The sequence below is a fragment of the Nerophis lumbriciformis genome, linkage group LG33, assembly GCF_033978685.3.
Source record: "Nerophis lumbriciformis linkage group LG33, RoL_Nlum_v2.1, whole genome shotgun sequence".
NCBI lineage: Eukaryota > Metazoa > Chordata > Actinopteri > Syngnathiformes > Syngnathidae > Nerophis > Nerophis lumbriciformis.
In genome coordinates this window covers 1419391-1440715 of record NC_084580.2, presented here as the reverse complement: position 1 = coordinate 1440715, position 21325 = coordinate 1419391, and the positions used below count along the sequence as shown (strand labels likewise).

At 41.2% G+C, this 21325-nt stretch overlaps 1 protein-coding gene across 2 annotated transcripts in view; it reads right to left on the bottom strand.

Moving 5' to 3' along the window:
* The window catches only part of prr16 (proline rich 16), an 87092-nt gene that overhangs the window by 51371 nt on the left and 14396 nt on the right, over positions 1-21325 (bottom strand). Inside the window, exon 2 of one of the 2 annotated variants that reach the window (XR_009811513.1) lies at positions 8995-10040. Coding sequence is in view for 1 of the 2 variants with exons in the window: in XM_061928274.1 (XP_061784258.1) it covers positions 9192-10040 (849 nt within the window). In the remaining variant the exon portion in view is untranslated. Of the gene's footprint in view, positions 1-8440; positions 10041-21325 lie in introns of those variants that run through there. The other variant, XM_061928274.1, reaches the window with a different exon arrangement.

Below are 21325 nucleotides of genomic sequence, written 5' to 3'. Positions count from 1 at the left end.
CTGCCGCTGCTTGTGTGAGCATACTGCGCTGTTTGTGTGCTCAGGGAGGTACGTGCCACGATGTTTCCTCGCGACTTTGTCAAGATTGAACGGGAGGGGATGTCTGTGTGAATCCCGGACGTGAGCTCGTCGCAAAGAGAGAGAGAGAGAGAGAGAGGGTGGAAGGAGAGAGGCAGCGTCTTCAGGTGCAGCGCCCGCTGCTTGGCATGGGGGAATTCCGCCCTCAATGAAGACTCCCAGGTTTGATGGCAAGGCGAACTGGGAGGCATTTCATCCCACTTCTGACACCAATTGTAGCGTCCAGAAGAAGTGCACACCAAGTCTGACGCTCTTTTTAAACTTGTATTGAGCAACCTATACTAACACAGCTCAACTTATCTCGTTCTTTCCACGCGCACGTCTATCCTCACTCATCATTTCCGCAACAGCAACGCTTCCTCCTTCTTCGCCAATCACCTTACAGGCGTGCTATACGTTCACAACAAAGAGGATGCAGGATAAAGTGACAGAAATTGAAATTTTTGCATTGTAATATACATCAGGAAGTGTTGTGTAAGAAAGTGTTAAAAATAAAACCATCAAAAGCCATCTGCTTTTGTATAAAGATAAGTTAGGTTAAATGAAAATATTATTGTTATTATTATTTATCTTACGGTGTATCAAAAATAATTTGAGCAAAATTTAATTGAAATATTGTCGGTGTGGCCCTCCAGCAGTGCTCGGGTTGCTCATGCGGCCCCCGGTAAAAATTAATTGCCCACCCCTGATGTAAACAAACAGCTTGGTCATAAGAGGTTAAGTTTTATTATCAAATATTAGGAGGAGCTAAACATGTTACACACCGAGAGTTTGACTCACGTTAACGCGTTACTAAATGTTACGTTTGAAAGGCTGCAACAAAGATAAAAACACCTATTAAACATTTGTCCATTTAAAAGCAATCCGTAGAAAGCCAATAATTGTACCTCTTATTTTCTTTGGACTGCAAAATAATATAATTTGAAACTCAAATATGTAGGGGTGTAACGGTACGTGTATTTGCATTGAACCGTTTCGGTACGGGGGTTCCGGTTCGGTTTGGAGGTGTACCAAACGAGTTTCCACACAGACATATTAAGTAACGTAGCGCACATTGTGTAAACAATGCACACCGAGGCACAACTCACGGCATGCTAGCAACGACCAGGCTACGACAACATATAAAAGCCAGAGCTGGAAAACCCTCCTGCCTCGTTAAGATCTCCCGTTTGGGAACACTTCGGCTGCGCGGTGCGGAGGACGGAGGTTTGCCAACATTGTTCAGCAGCGGTAAGGCATGCTTCTGCCAACACGTCAAACATGCTAACCCATTTGAAGCGGCACCACCCCCAAGTGAACATCACTTCAAGAAAGATAAAGACGAGCAAACAGCTCCCACCTCTTACTGCCCAGTTAGCCAGGCTGGGGGGGGCAAAGAAAAGTTAATCTGAGGTTGAGTTGACTTGAAACTGTTTAATGTTGCACTTTTTATATGTAGAAGAAAAGTTTTATTTAATCTGAGCAACAACTTGAGGCAGTTTAATGTTGATTAACGTAGACCCCGATTTAAACAAGTTGAAAAACTTATTCCGGTGTTACCATTTAGAGGTCAATTGTACGGATATGTACTGTACTGTACAATCTACTAATAAAAGTCTCAATCAATCAATCAATCAAAAAAAGCACTTTATATGTAGAAAAGTTTTGTTAAGAAACCATTCTGAGCCTTATCTTATTTAGTTTTTATTTTATACATGTTGACCACATTAACCCTGGCAATGGACTCTGTGTGTACATGTATGTTATGCCATTGTTTACAAATTTGGTAAATAAATAACCGAAAAATTTATATTTTGTTGTTTTCTTACTGTACCGAAAATTAATCAAACCGTGACCTCTAAACCGAGGTACGAACCGAAATTTTTGTGTACCGTTACACCCCTACAAATATACCATTAAAGTAAATAATTATCATCCAAGCAATGCTTCTTAATTCTAGAAAGATGCACACGGGCAATTAGATAAAGTTCAGCTGGTGGACTTTGGCTGAAATTAAAGTAAAGCTATTTTTTTACACAGTAGCTAGCTATCTCAAAGTCAAAGATGGCGGCGCTCTGACGGGCTGCGGCTTGCAGACGCTCATAGTAGTATAGAACAATTTGGCAAAAATACCGGACAATTCTTTAAATTTCATGGCTGGCTTACAGCGTGGACACTCCGTGGTCACATACGACCGCCAGACAATTCTGGATGTGGATGGATCGGGCCGTTTTGGACTGAAAGCTGCATGTACGTTGGACCTCCTTGCTAGCATGGGAATACTTCGCCGGCTACATCCAGCGGCCTTTGAAGCAGCGGAGTCAAGTACCAGCGGGGACCGTCAATGGAAGACACGTAAGCGGTGTGATCGGAAGCAGAAGCGGGGATGCCGAGCGGGGCTAACAACAAAGCTAAAGGCTAATCCCCACAGAAGGCCGCTTCCTTGCATCCTGCTTTCAAACGTCCGCTCCCTGGAGAACAAACTGGACTACCTGAAGCTGGATTTAAATGCAAGACGCGAGATGAGAGACTGCTGCGCCATATTTCTAACAGAAACGTGGTTGAAACCAACCGTTCCGGAGGAGGCAGTTAGCATCGAGGGGCTAACTATGGTCCGGTCGGACAGGAGCAAATCTCTCACTGGTAAATCCCGAGGCGGTGGTGTTTGCATATACGTCAATAATAACTGGTGCAATAATGGGAAGATAGTATCACGTCACTGCTCTCCTGATGTTGAACTATTAACTATAAAATGCAGGCCATTTTATTTACCCAGGAAATTCAGGGCTATGATCTTCACAGCAGTGTACATTCCCCCCAGTGCTAACACCAAAGAAGCTTTGAATGCTTTGTACTGCTCCATCAATGAACTGCAAACTACACATCCAGAGGGAGTTTTCATCGTGGGAGGGGATTTTAATCAAGCTAACATGAAAACAGTTTCCCCTCATTTCCATCAATATGTGAATTTTGCAACCAGGGGTGGAAGCAAGCTGGACTTGGTGTATAGTAATATCAAACAGGCGTATAAAGCTGCACCACGCCCCCACCTCGGCTCCTCAGACCATCTATCTGTGATGCTAATTCCTGCATACAAGCCCCTGCTGATCAGGAAGCAAGCTACAGTGAAGCAGGTGAGGACCTGGCCAGAGGGAGCAATGTCAGCATTATAAGACTGTTTCGAAACCACAGACTGGGACATGTTCAAAGCAGCTGCCACTGAAAATCACCACACATGTGTGGAGAAGTATGCAGAGTCTGTGTCTGCATACATTCAGAAGTGCATGGAGGATGTCAGTGTGATCAAGAACATCCCCACACGGGCCAAGGAGAAACCCTGGATGAACAGTGAGGTATGTGCAATGCTGAAGGCTCGAAACAAGGCTTTCAAGTCTGGCGACATGGTGGCATTAAAATCAGCCAGAGCTAACCTGAACCGTGCCATTAAGGTTGCAAAGCGTGCTCACAGTCAGAAAGTGCAGGACTTCTTCGAGAACCCTACAGACACTAGACCAGGGGTCACCACCAGGTAGCCCGTAAGGACCAGATGAGTAGCCCAGTGGCCTGTTCTAAAAATAGCTCAAATAGCAGCACTTACCAGTGAGCTGCCTCTATTTTTTAAATTTTATTTATTTACTGGGAAGCTGGTCTCGCTTTGCTCGACATTTTTAATTCTAAGAGGGACAAAACTCAAATAGAATTTGAAAATCCAAGAAAATATGTTAAAGACTTGGTCTTCACTAACTGACAAAGAAACAGATAACAGATTTGGTGTCCAGTTCAAAGTGTGACATGATTTATTAAAAAATTTGAGAGTTGACTTTTGTATTTTACATGAGTTATTATTTGTACAAACATGGTGCAAAGTAATTCATGATTTCTTAAAAAATGTTAGTGGCTAGCTAGTTAAAATGGGATATTGTGATTTCACAAGACTGTCTTAGAAGTGATAATTTGAAAATGTTCAATTTGAAAAATGTGCATGTAGAGAAAATATAAAAATAAATAAGATGATCAGTGTTTCCACAAAGATAAATATCACTAATTATTAATAATAACATAGAGTTAAAGGTAAATTGAGCAAATTGGCTATTTCTGGCCATTTATTTAAGTGTGTATCAAACTGGTAGCCCCTGCGATGAGGTGGAGACTTGTCCAGGGTGTACCCCACCTTCCGCCCGATTGTAGATGGATGGAAACTGGTAGCCCTTCGCACGAATATGGCAGGGCATACAGGTCATCACAGACAATAAAACTGCCCCCTGTCCATGTGACAACAGTATCAGCTTTTCTAGATGACCTTAACAACTACTTTGCAAGGTTTGAGGCACTTAACACCACTCCGGCGAGGGATGCGGCGAGAAAATCCATCCCTCGCCCTGATGAGCAGCTGCTCATCCTGGATATAGCGGATGTCCGGAAAGTCCTGAGGAGAGTGAACCCCCGGAAAGCACCAGGACCTGATGACATTCTGGGCAAGGTGCTTAAGGGATGTGCAGACCAGCTGGCTGGGGTTCTCACAGACATCTTCAACATCTCGCTGACCCAGGCTGTGGTACCATCATGTTTTAAGACGGCCACAATCATTCCAGTGCCAAAAAAATCCACAATTTCCTCCCTCAATGATTACCGCCCCGTTGCACTCACCCCCATCATAATGAAGTGCTTCGAGAGGCTGGTAAAGGAATATATTGTCTCCAGACTTCCCCCCACATTCGACCCATACCAGTTTGCTTATCGCCCTAACCGCTCCACAAAGGACGCCATCTCCTCTGCACTCCACCTGAGCTTAGAACATCTGGAAGGAAAGGACACACACGTGCGGATGTTGTTCCTGGACTTCAGCTCAGCATTCAACACCATCATCCCGCAGCACTTGGTGAGCAAACTGGCCCCCCTTGGATTCAGTACCCCCCTATGCAACTGGCTGCTTGACTTCCTCACAGACAGAACCCAATCTGTGAGAGTGAGCAAAAACACCTCCAGTGCCATCTCCCTGAGCACCGGCTCGCCCCAGGGCTGCGTCCTGAGTCTGCTGCTGTTCACGTTGATGACTCATGACTGCTGCGCCAGGTCCACTACCAACCACATTGTGAAGTATGCGGACGACACGACAGTAGTGGGCCTCATCCGTGACAACAATGACATGGACTACAGGGAAGAGGTGAAACATCTGGTTGACTGGTGCAGAACCAACAACCTGGTCCTGAATGTCAACAAGACCAAGGAGATCATCGTTGACTTCAGGAAGCACCAGTCCAGCCACGCTCCACTCTACATCAACGGCACAGCGGTGGAGATAGTAAGCAGCACCACGTTCCTGGGGGTGCAGATAACTGACAATATGACCTGGTCCCTACACACCGGAGCTCTTGTAAAAAGAGCTCAGCAGCGCATGCACTTTTTGCGTCGGATGAAAAGAGCACAGCTGCCTCCCCCCATTCTCACCACATTCTACAGAGGCACTATAGAGAGCCTGCTGACTAACAGCATCTCTGTCTGGACTGGCGCCTGCAATGCCTCAGACTGGAAGTCTCTCCAGAGAGTGGTGAGGACGGCGGAAAAAATCATCATGACTCCTCTTCCTCCTATCCAGGAGATCGCAAAAAGCCGCTGCCTGACCAGGGCTCAGAAAATCTGCAAAGACTCTTCCCACCCCCACCAAGGACTGTTTTCACTGCTGGACTCTAGAAAGAGGTTCCGCAGCCTCCGAAGCAGAACCTCCAGGTTCTGTAACAGCTTCTTCCCTCAAGCCGTAAGACTCTTGAACGCATCATAATTAAATTATCCCCTCAACTCCCCCCAAAATGGATTAACTCGCTGGAATAAAAAAGACAATATAACATGCATCCATAAACGTGGACGCATGTGGAAAAAGTGCAATATATTTATCTGTACAGTAATCTATTTATTTATTTATATATATTCATATATTTTATTTTATTTTATATATATATATATTTATATATTATTTATATATATTTATTTATTTATATATGCACCTTATTGCTTTTTTTATCCTGCACTACCATGAGCTTATGTAACGAAATTTCGTTCTTACCTGTGCTGTAAAGTTCAAATTTGAATGACAATAAAAAGGAAGTCTAAGTCTAAGTCTAAGTCTAACTAGCTAAATATTTTGTCCGACATGCCACTGATTGAAATGCTTTCGCCTCAAAGAGCTACCGCCATAAAAAGCAGAGACCTCACTTAGGAAATTTAGCAAGTTATCTGTGTTTTTGACGTGTTCAGGGTGAAATGTTACTACACTTTCGATTATATTCGCTCGTGGTATTGTTGCAGTGACTGACCACAGCCATTGTTCTGTTTGTGCATGCATGGAAAAACCTGGGTGATGAGGACAAATACTCTTATCAACAAATACATTTCATTAGCGATTCTTGTCGACAACATCGACTGATTGTTGTACCACTCCAGTGACTAGGCTAGGTAGTGAGGATTACATATGATATTCTTAAGTAAAATAAGCTCTTTGGAGCAAGCGCTAGTTAAAACGAGCTTGACACAAAGGTAGCTTGGGTCAAAAGTCAGATGTGTTTCTGAGCAGCAATTTTTAACCGATACCGATCTTTAAACCTTCCGTAATTATATGAGCACAGGGTCTCGGTTGTTGATATCGTACGATACCCGACTCAAGATTGCAGAAGTGGTTGAGGTAAAAGGTGAGACTGCTTGAGTGCTTTCATTAGATATTCACATTTTCAAGGATTATTTGCAACGGGAGACTGCGGTCTGTTGGCTAATTATGCATGTGTCAATGAAGGATAAGCTGCGAAATATAAAGGAAGCTGATTTTCCTGGGGTTCCTCCAAAGCGTGAATTAATCAGTGGCTCTCTGACGTAACTTCCCTCAACTCGTTAGTAGCAGGAGCCTCCGTATAGACAGGGATACAATTTAGTTTGAGCGCTGTCAGCCCACTCTCTCTTTAAATATTAACACCCCTTTATATTTCACTATCGCTGTTCCACAAACACCAGACTACTGTTACAGTGTCTGTATTCGTCCAAGCAAACTCTTCTACTCTTGAACAGCTGCCCACAAACAGGTGAAAATATGTCAAAACATGCACTCCTACGGTGTTGTCTGCCTGTGCCATTTTCCTGTCAAATACACCACATGGTGGCGCTGGTATCACTCCCCAAAAGTCCAACAGATCTGAAATATCTCAACGAGTTAAAAAAAAAAAAGGTCACTGTACCACTTCAGGCTTTTTTTTTTTTTTGGCCAAATACAGTACCATCCAAATTTGGATGCGCCTGAAAGGGACTGATAAGCACATGTTGGTAATATTCAAGCAAAATTGGTTGAAAAACATGGTCATCATCGAGCAAAACAACTTTGCATAAACTTCCAAAAATTGTTTAACATTTGTCTAATAATGATAAAACTTTAAAGATACAGTATATGTATTACACAAACCACATTCTACTCAGTGGCCAAGTGGTGAGAGTGGCCGCCCTGAGATCGGTAGGTTGTGAGTTCAAACCCCGGCCATGTCATACCAAAGACTACAAAAATGGGACCAATTTCCTCCCTGCTTGGCACTAAGCATCAAGGATTGGAATTGGGGTTTAAATCACCAAAAATGATTCCCGGGCACGGCCACCGCTGCTGCCCACTGCTCCCCTCACCTCCCAGGGGGTGAGAACAAGGGGATGGGTCAAAAGCAGAGGACAAATTTCACCACACCTAGTGTGTGTGTGACAATCATTGGTACTTTAACTTTAACTTAACATTCCACATTCAGTCATCCATCCATCCATCCATTTTCTACCGCTTGTCCCTTTCGGGGTCGCGAGCATACTTGCCAACCTTGAGACCTCCAAATTCGGGAGATTGGGGGGTGGGGGGGTTTGAGGTGTGGGTGGTGGGGGGCGTGGTTGAAGTGGGCGGGGTGGGGGGGGGCGGGGTTTGGTGGTAGCGGGGGTGTATATTGTAGCCCGGAAGAGTTAGGGCTGCAAGGGATTCTGGGTATTTGTTCTGTTGTGTTTATGTTGTGTTACGGTGCGGATGTTCTCCCGAAATTCTTGTTTGGTGTGGGTTCACAGTGTGGCGCATATTTGTAACAGTGTTAAAGTTGTTTATACGGCCACCTTCAGTGTGAAGTGAAGTGAATTATATTTATATAGCACTTTTCTCTAGTTACTCAAAGCACTTTACATTGTGAAACCCAATATCTAAGTTACATTTAAACCAGTGTGGGTGGCACTGGGAGCAGGTGGGTAAAGTGTCTTGCCCAAGGACACAACAGCAGTGACTAGGATGGCGGAAGCGGGGATCGAACCTGCAACCCTCAAGTTGCTGGCACAGCCGCTCTACCAACCGAGCTATACCGCCCTGTGACCTGTATGGTTGTTGATCAAGTATGTCTTGCAGTCACTTACGTGTGTCTGCAGAAGCCGCATACAATATGTGACTGGGCCTGCACGCGTTTGTATGGTGAAAAAGCGGAGGTGACAACAGGTTGTAGAGGACGCTAAAGTCAGTGCCATCACGGCACGCCCTTAATATTGTTGTCCGGGTGAAAATCGGTAGAAATTCGGGAGAAATTCGGGAGAATGGTTGCCCTGGGAGATTTTTGGGAGGGGCACTGAAATTCGGGAGTCTCCCGGAAAAATCGGGAGGGTTGGCAAGTATGGTCGCGGGGGGTGCTGGAGCCTATCTCAGCTGCATTCGGGCGGAAAGCGGGACAAGTCGCCACCTCATCACAGGACCAACACAGATAGATAGACAACATTTACACTCACATTCACACACTAGGGCCAATTTAGTGTTGCCAATCAAACAGAAACCACGAAAAAAGGCACATGTTAATAATATCCATAAGCAACTTATACGCAGCAAACATGCATCGGTGCACATTTGCAATTGCCCTTTTGTCCCCTGTCCTGACAAACATTTATACAAACACTCACCGCTTTGTGAAAATTTGTCGACTATATCTCGGAGCCCATGGGGATGCCACTCTGCCTCCTTTTGTTTCCCATTGTATGGCCTCTCTCTGTATAAATAATCCGAAAAACTGGACTGGAGAGGAGGGCGCTGGCTAAGTAGAAAACACTATGGATGATTCAGGTGTGTTCAAGTTTTATAAAACATGGGGGGCTTGTCGTCAAACTGTGGTCGTGGTCGATTTACGCAGGATGGTTTTCTGAGGTTTGAGGGAAGCCGAGTGAGGAGGTACACAAGGCAGAGGAGGAGGAGAAGGTGTGTTTGCCTTCGGCGGATAACTGTGGCAGACAGAGAAGCCGCCATTCTGCAGTTCATGAGGAAGAGGGGAGGAGGAAGACGAGCAGCAGTGCACAGGGCTGAGCCTCATGTCGTTCAGCTCGGCCTGCAAGTGCAGCTCTGAGTCATCTACGTCGTACTGGAGGTCACAGTCCGGACAATAGCCGTGGTACTGGACCTTTTCGCTGAAACGCACCCTCTCACGGGGCTCCCTGCTGCGGGCCTTGGGGCATTTGTTTTGTTCATGGCGGAGCAGAGGCATGGGTCTGGGAAGTGTGGGCACCAGGCCCGATTCCGGTATGCCGCCGTCATTAGTGATAAAACATGATGTAGGGGAGAATAAGTCCCGGTTTGGCTTCAATGGGAAAACACCACCGTTCTTCAGTAGCGATCCGTTAGCTTTGGATAGATTCCCTGACAACATTAACGTGGGGTGAGGCAGACTCCTCCCGTTGTGATCCTCGACTCTCACAGATGTAAGTCTGGGTGGCGGCAAGGGTGGGTGTGCCTTCTTGTGAACGGTCAGAACCCCGGAATTGATGGCAGGCATCGGGGCGGGTTTGAAGAGGCAGTCGTCTGTGAAAAGCTTAATCTTCTCCAGGCTGGATGCTGTGGTGGTGGTGGTGGCGGTAGAACTGGAGCTAGAGTTGAGGGTATCTGTCTTGGAGCTGTCCGTCAGGCCGTCCTCCTCTAGCTGCAGGTCGCACGTCAGCGTGTCGATGTCGTGGACGACCTGGTGGCAAGAGGAACGACAGAATGATAAACCTCAGCTGTGGGAAATAGTGATAAATATTAAACACCAGTGTCCTGTAGCAACTCCTCCTAATCAATTCATTGAAAAAGCTTGCCGTATGAAATTTAGATAGCTACACTTTGATCGAGGAGGCCGATTCAAGAGATTAAAAATCGATTGAGATATCACACTGACACCAGCGTCGTGGGGAGAAAAGCTATATCTCAGCAATTTACGGCAACGGCCTTGAGCCTGCCAACCTGGCACCTGAGTGATGGACTGCAACATCCCGTGCAGCATCACACAGAGAAGTAAATGTTATCTGCACCTCAACTTGGATTCAGGAGGAATACTAGATCTGACATGTACTTCACTTCAGGTACCAATAAACACCAACTAAAATTTTGACATGTGACATATCTACTGTATATGCGGAGTACAATTAAGGAACGGATTGAGTAAAAAAGTCAAGCAGAGTCCTAATATGAGCTAGTTTAAAAAAAAAACAGTACAAGCATATGGTGTATTTACTTCATTGTTAATTATAACGGGGGGGTCCTCACATCTACGGTCCCTTCCAAAATGTTTTTGTGTTCCCACTGGGTTGAGTTTTTTCTTGCCCTGATGTGGGATCTGAGCCGAGGATGTCGTATTTATCAGAATCAGAATCAGAAATACTTTAATAATCCCAGAGGGGAAATTAACATTTTCAGCACAGTCCCATTCAAAAGCAGACAAACATTAAAGGGAGACAGAACAGGATTGCTGACGGGTCTGCCAACTTCCGGCGCCCCTTACAAAAAAGGTGAGAAACAGGTAAACGCTGAGAACGGGGGGAGGAAAAAAAAAATTCACTCTAAGCCTGGGCCCCTGGAGAGGAGGTCCAGACTGAGGCCAAGGGGGAACAAACTCATAGCTATAGCACACATAAACATGTGTGTAAGAGGGAAACATCAATCATCAAAGAAACCAAAGGACATTAAAGACATTAAAAGAGCATAGCTGATGCAACCAGCCATTTCTACATACAGCCACAAAAGTAAAACAACAACAACAAAAAAACAACATAAACACTGTGGTGGCCTCTGTGGCGTTCCACACCGTCGTCTGCTGGGGTGGGGGGAGCATGGCCAGAGGCAAGAGCAGACCCATTTATTAATTAGTTATATGATGTTTCGCCTGCCTTAATGACCACCGGACGGTTGCTCAGACTTTGGTAATTATGAAGTGCTTTGAAACTCAAGGACAAGGAACAGGACAAGGTTTCCCCTAGATTGCTAAGATATCTGTGGCGGTGAGGCGTGGTCATCATGACATCATTGTATAATTGGCCTAATTTGCTATTATGATAAGATTTTCTTTAAAAAGGCTTTAAAGAAATGTATACATATGTTTAAAGACAAATCTGTGTTATTATTTAGTATTACAAATAGTTGATATTATATTGTTTTGCTATATTTTCAGTTGTTGCTGCTTATTGTACAATGTACATTGTTGAGAATTTTTCAAGTGTCTAGAGACTTTTAGTGATTTTTTTCTTTATCAAAAACAACTAGCAACAAATCTAAATAAATGATAAATGGGTTATACTTGTATAGCGCTTTTCTACCTTCAAGGTATTCAAAGCGCTTTGACAGTATTTCCACATTCACCCATTCACACACACATTCACACACTGATGGTGGGAGCTGCCATGCAAGGCGCTAACCAGCAGCCATCAGGAGCAAGGGGTGAAGTGTCTTGCCCAAGGACACAACGGACGTGACTAGGATGGTAGAAGGTGGGGATTGAACCCCAGTAACCAGCAACCCTCCGATTGCTGGCACGGCCACTCTACCAACTTCGCCACGCCGTCTTTTTCTGGTGTTGTAGATTGTTCTTGTGTTTATAGACTCTACTTCATCCATCCATCCATTTTTTCTACCGCATTGTCCCTTTTGGGGTCGCGGGGGGTGCTGGAGCCTATCTCAGCGGGGTACACCCTGGACAACTAGACTCTACTTATGTCCCTCAATATCCCCGATGTAAAGCGAGCTGCAGTGAGAATTGTGCACAATGCTGCTCCAGTTGGACTTTCTCTCCTTAAAAGCCGCCATTGTCCTCTTAATCATTTCACATTTTGTAGATCGCTGTCCGCAAGTACATTTCGGATATATTAAAGCTACGTCCACATCGCAGACATGCTCACTACGCTCCAACATCCGGTTTGGCAGCGCTGTTTATGGTGATCATAGTCTTTTTTCGGCGGCCAAATTTATGTATATATATATATATATATATATATATATATATATATATATATATATATATATATATATATATATATATATATATATATATATATATATATATACACACACACATGTATATCTATCTATATATATATATATATATATATATATATATATATATATATATATATATATATATATATATATATATATATATATAAATTCATAATTCATACTGTAACGACATGCTGGTGGTAATATTTTATGTTCGTATGGTTTTGATTTTATGTTATTTTTCCCATGATCCCAAACACACTGTCCGTGCCTGAAAGCGAATTTGCGGAGAATGAGGAAATGTATGTTGCACAAAGGCGAAAGTGTTTGTACGGGAGTTAAAATCGGTTGGAATTGGGCCAGTTGTTATCATAAGATTGGCAAAAAAAAAACATAGCGTCGGATTATGTGTGACTTTTCTTGAGGCTGCAATACATATTATTAATTTAATTTGTTTTCGCGTAAAAAAACCAACCTTATTTTAAATGATTTTGCCATGGTGATGCGCCATGTTTAGTTACATTAAGGGGAAACCCTTCATCAAGAACGCTATCACTGCTGGCTTAGACAGCCTTTAAGTTGCCTGATTAACAGAGGATAGCGATTCACACAGCCCTGACCCACCTCCAGAACCCCAACACTTATGGCAGAAATCTCTATGTTGACAACAGCTCAACGTGTTATATTTATAGTAGATAAACTGGCACTGAAACTCAACAACCTCTGCGTCTGTAGAGCTGAGTGTCATCTGCATAGTTGTGGTAGGACATATTCCATCCATCCATTTATTTTCTACCGCTTGTCCCTCTCTGTGTCATGGGGATGCTGGAGCCTATCCCAGCTTGTACCTGCATATTAGCAGGCCTAAAAGCAGCATGTACAAATTGAACAATAAGGGTCCCAGAATTGACCAGTGAGGAACCCAACAGGTCTTAGCCATTTAGTGTAAGACACAGTACGTCCTGTGCTCGCGATATGATTTAAACCAGTTTGGAGAAGTACCGGAGATTCCCACCCAGTTTTCTAACCTCTGTAATAAAATATAATGATCATCTGTGTGAAAGGCAGCTCCAAAGTCCTGCAGAACTACAACTGAAACTTTGCCTGCTTCTGTGTTCCGGCCGATATCTTTTGTCACCATGATCAGAGTTGTCTTAGTACTGTGGTGGGACCTAAAGCCTGATTAAAAAGTATCAAAAACATTGTTTAGACAAGAGAAAGTCACTAAGCTGTAAGTATCCAAATTTTTGTAGCTGTAAAATGGTCGGTTTGTTATGAGCTGATAGTTGTTCAGTACTGTGGCATCAATACTTAAGAAGGAGCTTCATGATCAGTACTTAGGGCCTTTGGAAATGTTCCAGACTGAAGTGAGATGTTAGATGTGAGATGAGCAAATTGTGGTAACAAACTGCATGGCACAGACTTTAGAAATCTAGTGGGTGACTAAGACTGCGAATCATCTCTTCCAACTGTTTTGTCAGTGACAGGTGTGAAATATGCCAGCAACAGTATAGTCGTCTAGCTGGCTCCAGGGCAGCTATTTGTTTTCTGGAAATTATTGCATTTTTAATGCATGAAATAATATTGCAAACTCATTGCAACTAGATGTTAAGATGAGTTTTAAGAGATGTGAAACTGGAGAGTTCGTTAATGTGTTTACGGTAGCAAGCCGGACTCGAGAGTTGTTATGGCGGTTTGTGATGATGGTTATTTTATGCAAAGTCTGGTTCAACACACTTAACTTTTCTTTGTTAATCTCATAATCAACTTGGAGCTTTGATTTGCACCATTTCCGTTCAGCTCTCTTTTCTGTGACCTGACTGAGTCTTTTTTTCTCCATGGCGCCTTTTACCTACTTTAAGTATTCAAACCAGTAGATCAAATTCCTGACGGACAGCATCAGATCGCACCTGGTCAACAGACTATTTGTACTGCTCCCTTCTTGGGGACGATACAAGAGCATTAGGACCAAAACCACCAGGCATAGACAGCTTTTCCCCAGAGCTGTAAAATCCATCCCTCAATGCACACTCACACACACCTCTAGTCATGGAGGTAGTAGTCACACATACATGTAGACAGTAAAGACTGCGATTTGCACTGTGCCACACCTTGCCACTGTACTTTACTTTTTTGTATTTACTGTGTTATTCAGTATTATTTACAATGTTGTTATTCACTGTGTTCTTATGTGTAAGCATATGAACTTTCTTACTGCTCCTTTTTTAGGCTTGTAGAATTGTAAAAATGTAAACAAATTATGTTTCTTAATATGATTTATGTCAACTAAACCATTACCTTTACCAAGCACCAGGAATTGTCCTTGTTCAATCAAATTAACATGTTAAATAAATGCACCAAATCTAGCGTGCACAGGCAAACCCAATTTGTGTCAAACTAGATATGATTTGACAGATAACCTCCTGAAAACGAGGTTTCTCTGCAGTGATTTGAGGAAGTTTTCAACTCTCAACAAAATAAATAGACCAGGCTTTTCATGGGGATATAAACATTTTGATGGGATTTCCTACAACCAGTTTAGATTGCAGCTAAATGTATAATTGGTTTCAGATGCAGACTGATTCTGGTTTGACAGTTTTTGACTCTACATACTCAATGTAAACATCATGCAAATCAGATAGGATTTAAAAAACTTCTTCAAAGACGGAATAATTCTAATTTGACTCCGAATTCTGTAGGGGAAAATCGGCATCACTTTTTTAGTTGCTGTTGTTGCCATGGCAGCTGAAAAAACGGAGAGGGCATTCCAAATAACATCAGATATCAGTCCTATTGTCAGGCTTGTCCCTGACAGTTTGACTATGTTAGTTTTTTCTCTGTTTGTCGTAGTTTCCTGTCAGCGCTTTTATTTTTTCTTCATTTCCTGAGTGTCTCCCTGAGTGCTGCTTCCCCTCAGCTGTGGCTGATTGACACCTGGCCACACCTGGTGTCAATCAGCCAGCTACTATTTAAACCTGCCTTCTCCTCCAGTCATTGCGGGATCATTGTCGTTACTACCTGTCGTGTCGTTGTTTGCTGTATGCTGTCGTTAAGCTATTCCCTGGATCCTGACTCCTGTTCCTGCTTCCTGTTTTCTGGTTCGTGTTTTCATTTTCTTATTTTTGAACATTAAAAACATGTTTTATTGTACCAAGCCTGCTGCCATCTCTGCATCTTGGGGTTCGTCAACTACAAACTCTGACACCTATAAGCATAACATAATAAAATGCCAGAGCAAATACTTTTAGCGACTGTAATGTACAAAGTATGTCAAGGTGGAAGAGGACGCGGGATAAATGCATTGTGGCAGAATCCAGTGTCAAAAATGAGGAAATAGGGGCAAGAAGAGAACGATTTATAGAGAACAAATTATTTGGACACATTTGTAGTCTAGCGAGCAGTAAACACTGAGGAGCTATCATTGCAGATGATATTGTGTTGCTGAAGAAAAGGACAAAATAGTGTGAGAGATTGGTTATGGGCAAATACACACACGTGCACACACACACACACACACACACACACACACACACACACACACACACACACACACACACACAAGTATGGAAAGGAATTATACTCCACTAAGCTTCAATTGCAATGGCAACAATGAATGTGCACCAGAGAGGCAAACAAAATCCCAACAACAAGTGTCTCATCCTTAGTAGAAATACAAAGCAGTATAAATTGTATCTGTTGCTTTTCAATGCTTTTTCAACATCAATGGGAATAGTCACACAGAATGCAGTTTGTTAAAATGGTACTCATTTACACAGACAGTTATCCATTTGATAGGAATAGTGCTTCAACACTGCCAGATCACACATTTACCGTGGCATAATCTCCCCAAGCTTTTGCAGTGTCTCAACATTTATATCTGGACAAAGTTGCTTTCACTTTTTGTGGCCAAGACCTTATAATCATTAGAGGAGATTCAGACCACCGCGTGAAGTTTCCCCACTGTTCTTTCTCTTTTTAATCATGCATTTTGCACAGATCAACCTGTTTTATTAGTTTCTGCAATCGTCTTAGATGTCGTCTCATGCTTGATGGATGCCATTAATATGACCCTTTTGAAACGGATGAACATCTTCTCCACAACCACAGGATGTCTTTCGCATGGTTGTTTTACAAACGTGAAGCTGCATACTATGGAGGTTAATTTGTGTCTATATTACGAAAGCTGAATTTTTTTTGCGTTTTAATTTTGTGAACTGAATTTTTTTACATCGAATTATGCTGACAATTTCATAGAAAAAGAAATCTAGTGTTTTACAATTCAGTGTGCAATAAAAATTCAGTGTTGAAAATTTCCATGTATAAAAAATCTATGTAAAAAAATCCAGTGTATAAAAATTCAGTGTATAAATATTCAGTGTAAAAAAAATTCAGTGCTGAAAAATTCAGTGTCGAAAAATTTGCTGCTTCAAAAAAGCAAGACTCACTTCCGGCAAATTAAGGACTAAAGCAATCAAGCCTATCTCAGAACAAGTCAATGCGGTGTGAAGTTTGAAGTCACGTGACACGGGTCTTGCAAAACACCATAAAAAGGCAGTTAACTGGGCTACCTTGGCATAACACAACATAATTAACATGGCAATGCGGCCCGCTGGATATTTTCAACTATATAAATGATTCCAATGGTTAAAATCTGCACTTTTGAGTGACATACGGTTTCTGCGTCATGATATGCAGCTAAACTGACTGTGATACACAATGTGATCAATAGATGGTGCTTAATAATGATGTTCAGGTAAACTTAATGAAGAAGACAGGTTTGGATGCATTCATTGAGGGAGAAATAGAAGAGGCAAGAACACAACGCCAGTCACCATCGTTAAGCTCGCCAACAGGAAATCCAAAATGGCATTGCGGACATAGGCAAAAAAGTTGAAGGGCACAAATGTGGACATGAACGAGCACCTCTGAAAACCGCCAAGAAAGCATGCAACTTGAGGAAACGGGGGAAAAATTCTGGGAACTTGGAGCACCAACTGCAAAATCTATATACAGCTGAATGGAGGTCCACAATCAAGAGTCGTAGTTGTCAAAGACATCAAGGATCTGGACGAATATTTAAACTCCCAGCACCTACAACAACAACAACGAGTTTGTTGAAAGTCTGACGGAAAACAAACATTGACATTCGACTACAAAATTACAACGCTCCATGAGATTACCGAACAAGAAGATCTTTACTCAGTTGCACACTCATCTAAACTTATAGACATTCATAGAGCAACACAAATGATTGGTGAACAGGAATGTATGGAACTGAAAACCTTCAGAAGCATAGTTTACAATAGTCCGGAATTAGATAAGGATATACTGTAGATCCAGATACAATTTTTTTCTTTCACACCAGGACTAATTGTTTTTATTATACAGATCAACATGTTAACGGAAACATTGAAATAGACAACAAACTGTCGATTACTCACTTAAAGAGCAGAAGTTTGTATGCAAACTAAAACAATGTGAAGCATTTTTTGGAACAATTCAACGAACCCTTCAAAGTTATTGCTATCTCAGAAACATGGATGGATGCCAAAAAATAAGTGGATGTTGACCTGGAAGGATATGAACAAAATTATATCAACAGAACCAACAAGAACGGAGGGGGAGTAGCTGTGTACGTGATGAAGAACCTAAACTACAAAAGTGGTAAAAAATATGTCCTTAGCTATTGATAATATCTTAGAATGTATAACCATTGAAATATTTCATGAAAAAAGCAAAAACGTACTGATCAGTTATATATATAGATCACCTAAATCAAACATTGGTACGTTTGAGAACTGGATTAAGGCAACTTTTACTGAAATCAGTCAAAAAATATCTTTCTTATTTGGACAGGTCAACATTGACCTCTTGAGCCCAAACAAACAAAAGCCCATATATGACTTTATGGACACAATGTATAGGCTGAATTTATATCCTAAAATCACAAGGCCAAGTAGAATCTCAGGACACAGTGCCATACTTATTGATAATATTTTTACTAACAATTTTGATATTATTACCACAAGTGGTCTGCTAATATCCGACATCAGTGATCATCTGGCAGTTTTCATAATCTATCATGGAAAACTACAAGAAGAAGAACATTTCAAAAATAATCGGAGAAATCAAAGTTGGGACAATGTATGCAGTGAAAATGATGCAGAAGTTTGTATGCAAGTTTGTATGCAAACTAAAACAATGTGAAGCATTTTTTGGAACAATTCAACGAACCCTTCAAAGTTATTGCTATCTCAGAAACATGGATGGATGCCAAAAAATAAGTGGATGTTGACCTGGAAGGATATGAACAAAATTATATCAACAGAACCAACAAGAACGGAGGGGGAGTAGCTGTGTACGTGATGAAGAACCTAAACTACAAAAGTGGTAAAAAATATGTCCTTAGCTATTGATAATATCTTAGAATGTATAACCATTGAAATATTTCATGAAAAAAGCAAAAACGTACTGATCAGTTATATATATAGATCACCTAAATCAAACATTGGTACGTTTGAGAACTGGATTAAGGCAACTTTTACTGAAATCAGTCAAAAAATATCTTTCTTATTTGGACAGGTCAACATTGACCTCTTGAGCCCAAACAAACAAAAGCCCATATATGACTTTATGGACACAATGTATAGGCTGAATTTATATCCTAAAATCACAAGGCCAAGTAGAATCTCAGGACACAGTGCCATACTTATTGATAATATTTTTACTAACAATTTTGATAATATTACCACAAGTGGTCTGCTAATATCCGACATCAGTGATCATCTGGCAGTTTTCATAATCTATCATGGAAAACTACAAGAAGAAGAACATTTCAAAAATAATCTGAGAAATCAAAGTTGGGACAATGTATGCAGTGAAAATGATGCATATTGTACTTTTTTAATACCTTCAAGATGCTTTATGACAAACACTGTCTATTGAAACAACTTCGTAAGAAGCAAAAGAAAAATATCAATCAATCAATCAAAGTTTATTTGTATAGCCCTTAATCACAAGTGTCTCAAAGTGCTTTACAAGCCACAACGACATTCTCGGTCGGCTCAGATCCCACACACAAAAATAATCCACCATGGATGACAAAAGGACTGAAAAATGCTTGCAACAAGAAGAATACATTATATAGAACACTTATAGCAGAGATCTACAGAGGCAGAAAACAAGTACAACACGTATAAGAACAAGCTAACTGACATACTACGAATAAGGAGGAAAGAATATTACAGTCAATTATTGGACCGGAACAAAACAATATGAGAGCAACATGGGGCATCCTAAATAGCATTATCAAAAATGGTGCTAAGAAGGATTATCCTAAATACTTTACAGATGGAAATGTAAAAAATGACATTATGAACAAGTAGTTGAAAGCTTCAATAAGTACTTTGTGAACATTGGACCAAATCTGGAAGAAAATATTCCAGATCCCGAGTCAGTTGAAGACTTGAATGAGACTATAGACCAGGGGTCGGGAACCTTTTTGGCTGAGAGAGCCATGAAAGCCATATATTTTTAAATGTATTTCCGTGAGAGCCATATAATATTTGTTTTAACACTGAATACAACTAAATGCGTGCATTTTTAAGTAAGATCAACAGTTTTAGAGTATAATAAGTCTCTCATTCTTTTTAATAACATTGTTATTCTAAAGCTAACCAATAATAAATAAAATACTTCTTACCATTAATGCGACTTCTTGAACAGGTGCGGTAGAAAACGGATGGATGGATTATAATGCATGGGAATGTTTTATATTTTGAACGTTATTTTTAACACTGTGATTACCAGCGGAATTATTCAGTACTTATCCTGTTAAGTAATGTCAGCTAAGATTTATCTGAGAGCCAGATGCAGTCACCAAAAGAGCCACATCTGGATCTAGAGCCATAGGTTCCCTACCCCTGCTATAGACAGAAACCCCAGCTCTATGTTCCTCGAAGGTGTGACAAAAGAGGAAATAATCAATATTGTGACAAAAAAAATCTCAACTGATTGTAACAGAATTTATATGGGAACGATAAAAAAGGTTATAGAAGAGATATCTTTCAGAACCTTTAACATATCAGCAACCTATCATTTCAGACAAGCAAATTCCCAGACAAAATGAAAATAGCAAAAGTCGTACCAATTTATAAGACTGGTGACAAACACCAGTTTACAAACTACAGACCTGTTTCTCTACTTCCACAATTTTCTAAAATGATTGAAAAACTGTTTAACAACAATGCAGCTGAGATAGGCTCCGGCACCCCCCGCGACCCCGAAAGCGACAAGTGGTTGAAAATGGATGGATGGATAGACAAATTCATAAATAAAAATGAAACACTCAAAGACAACCAATATGGATACAGAGACAAAATTTAAACATTAATGGTAATAATCAAAATAAAGGAAGAGATTACCAGTGCAAAAGATATAATTTTTTTTTGCTGCTGCAGTGTTTATGGATTTTAACAAAAGCATTTGACACAATCAATCATAATATCTTAATAAACTAATTAGAAAGGTATGGAATCAGAGGGTTGGTCTTGAACTGGGTAAGAAGCTACTTAACCAACAGGAAGCAATACATGAAGATAGGCGAACACACTTCTACAGGGCTGAAAATTTTTTGTGGCGTACCTCAGGGATCAATACTTGGACCAAAATTGTTACATTTTTATACAAACAACATTTGTAAAGTTACGAAGGACTTAAAATTAGTATTATTTGCAGATGATACAACTGCGTTTAAAAATTAAAACGATGGTTTGACAAAACCAGACTATCTTTGAATCTCAGTAAAACTAAAATACTGTTATTTGGTAACGGTAGAAGGGAAAGTCAAACACAAATACAAATAGACGGAGAGGATAAAAGAAAACACATTTTTGGGTGTAATAATAGATGACAAAATGAACTGGAAACCTCATGTAAAAAATATACAACACAAAGTAGCAAGAAACATGTCAATAATCAATAAAACAAAATATGTTCAGG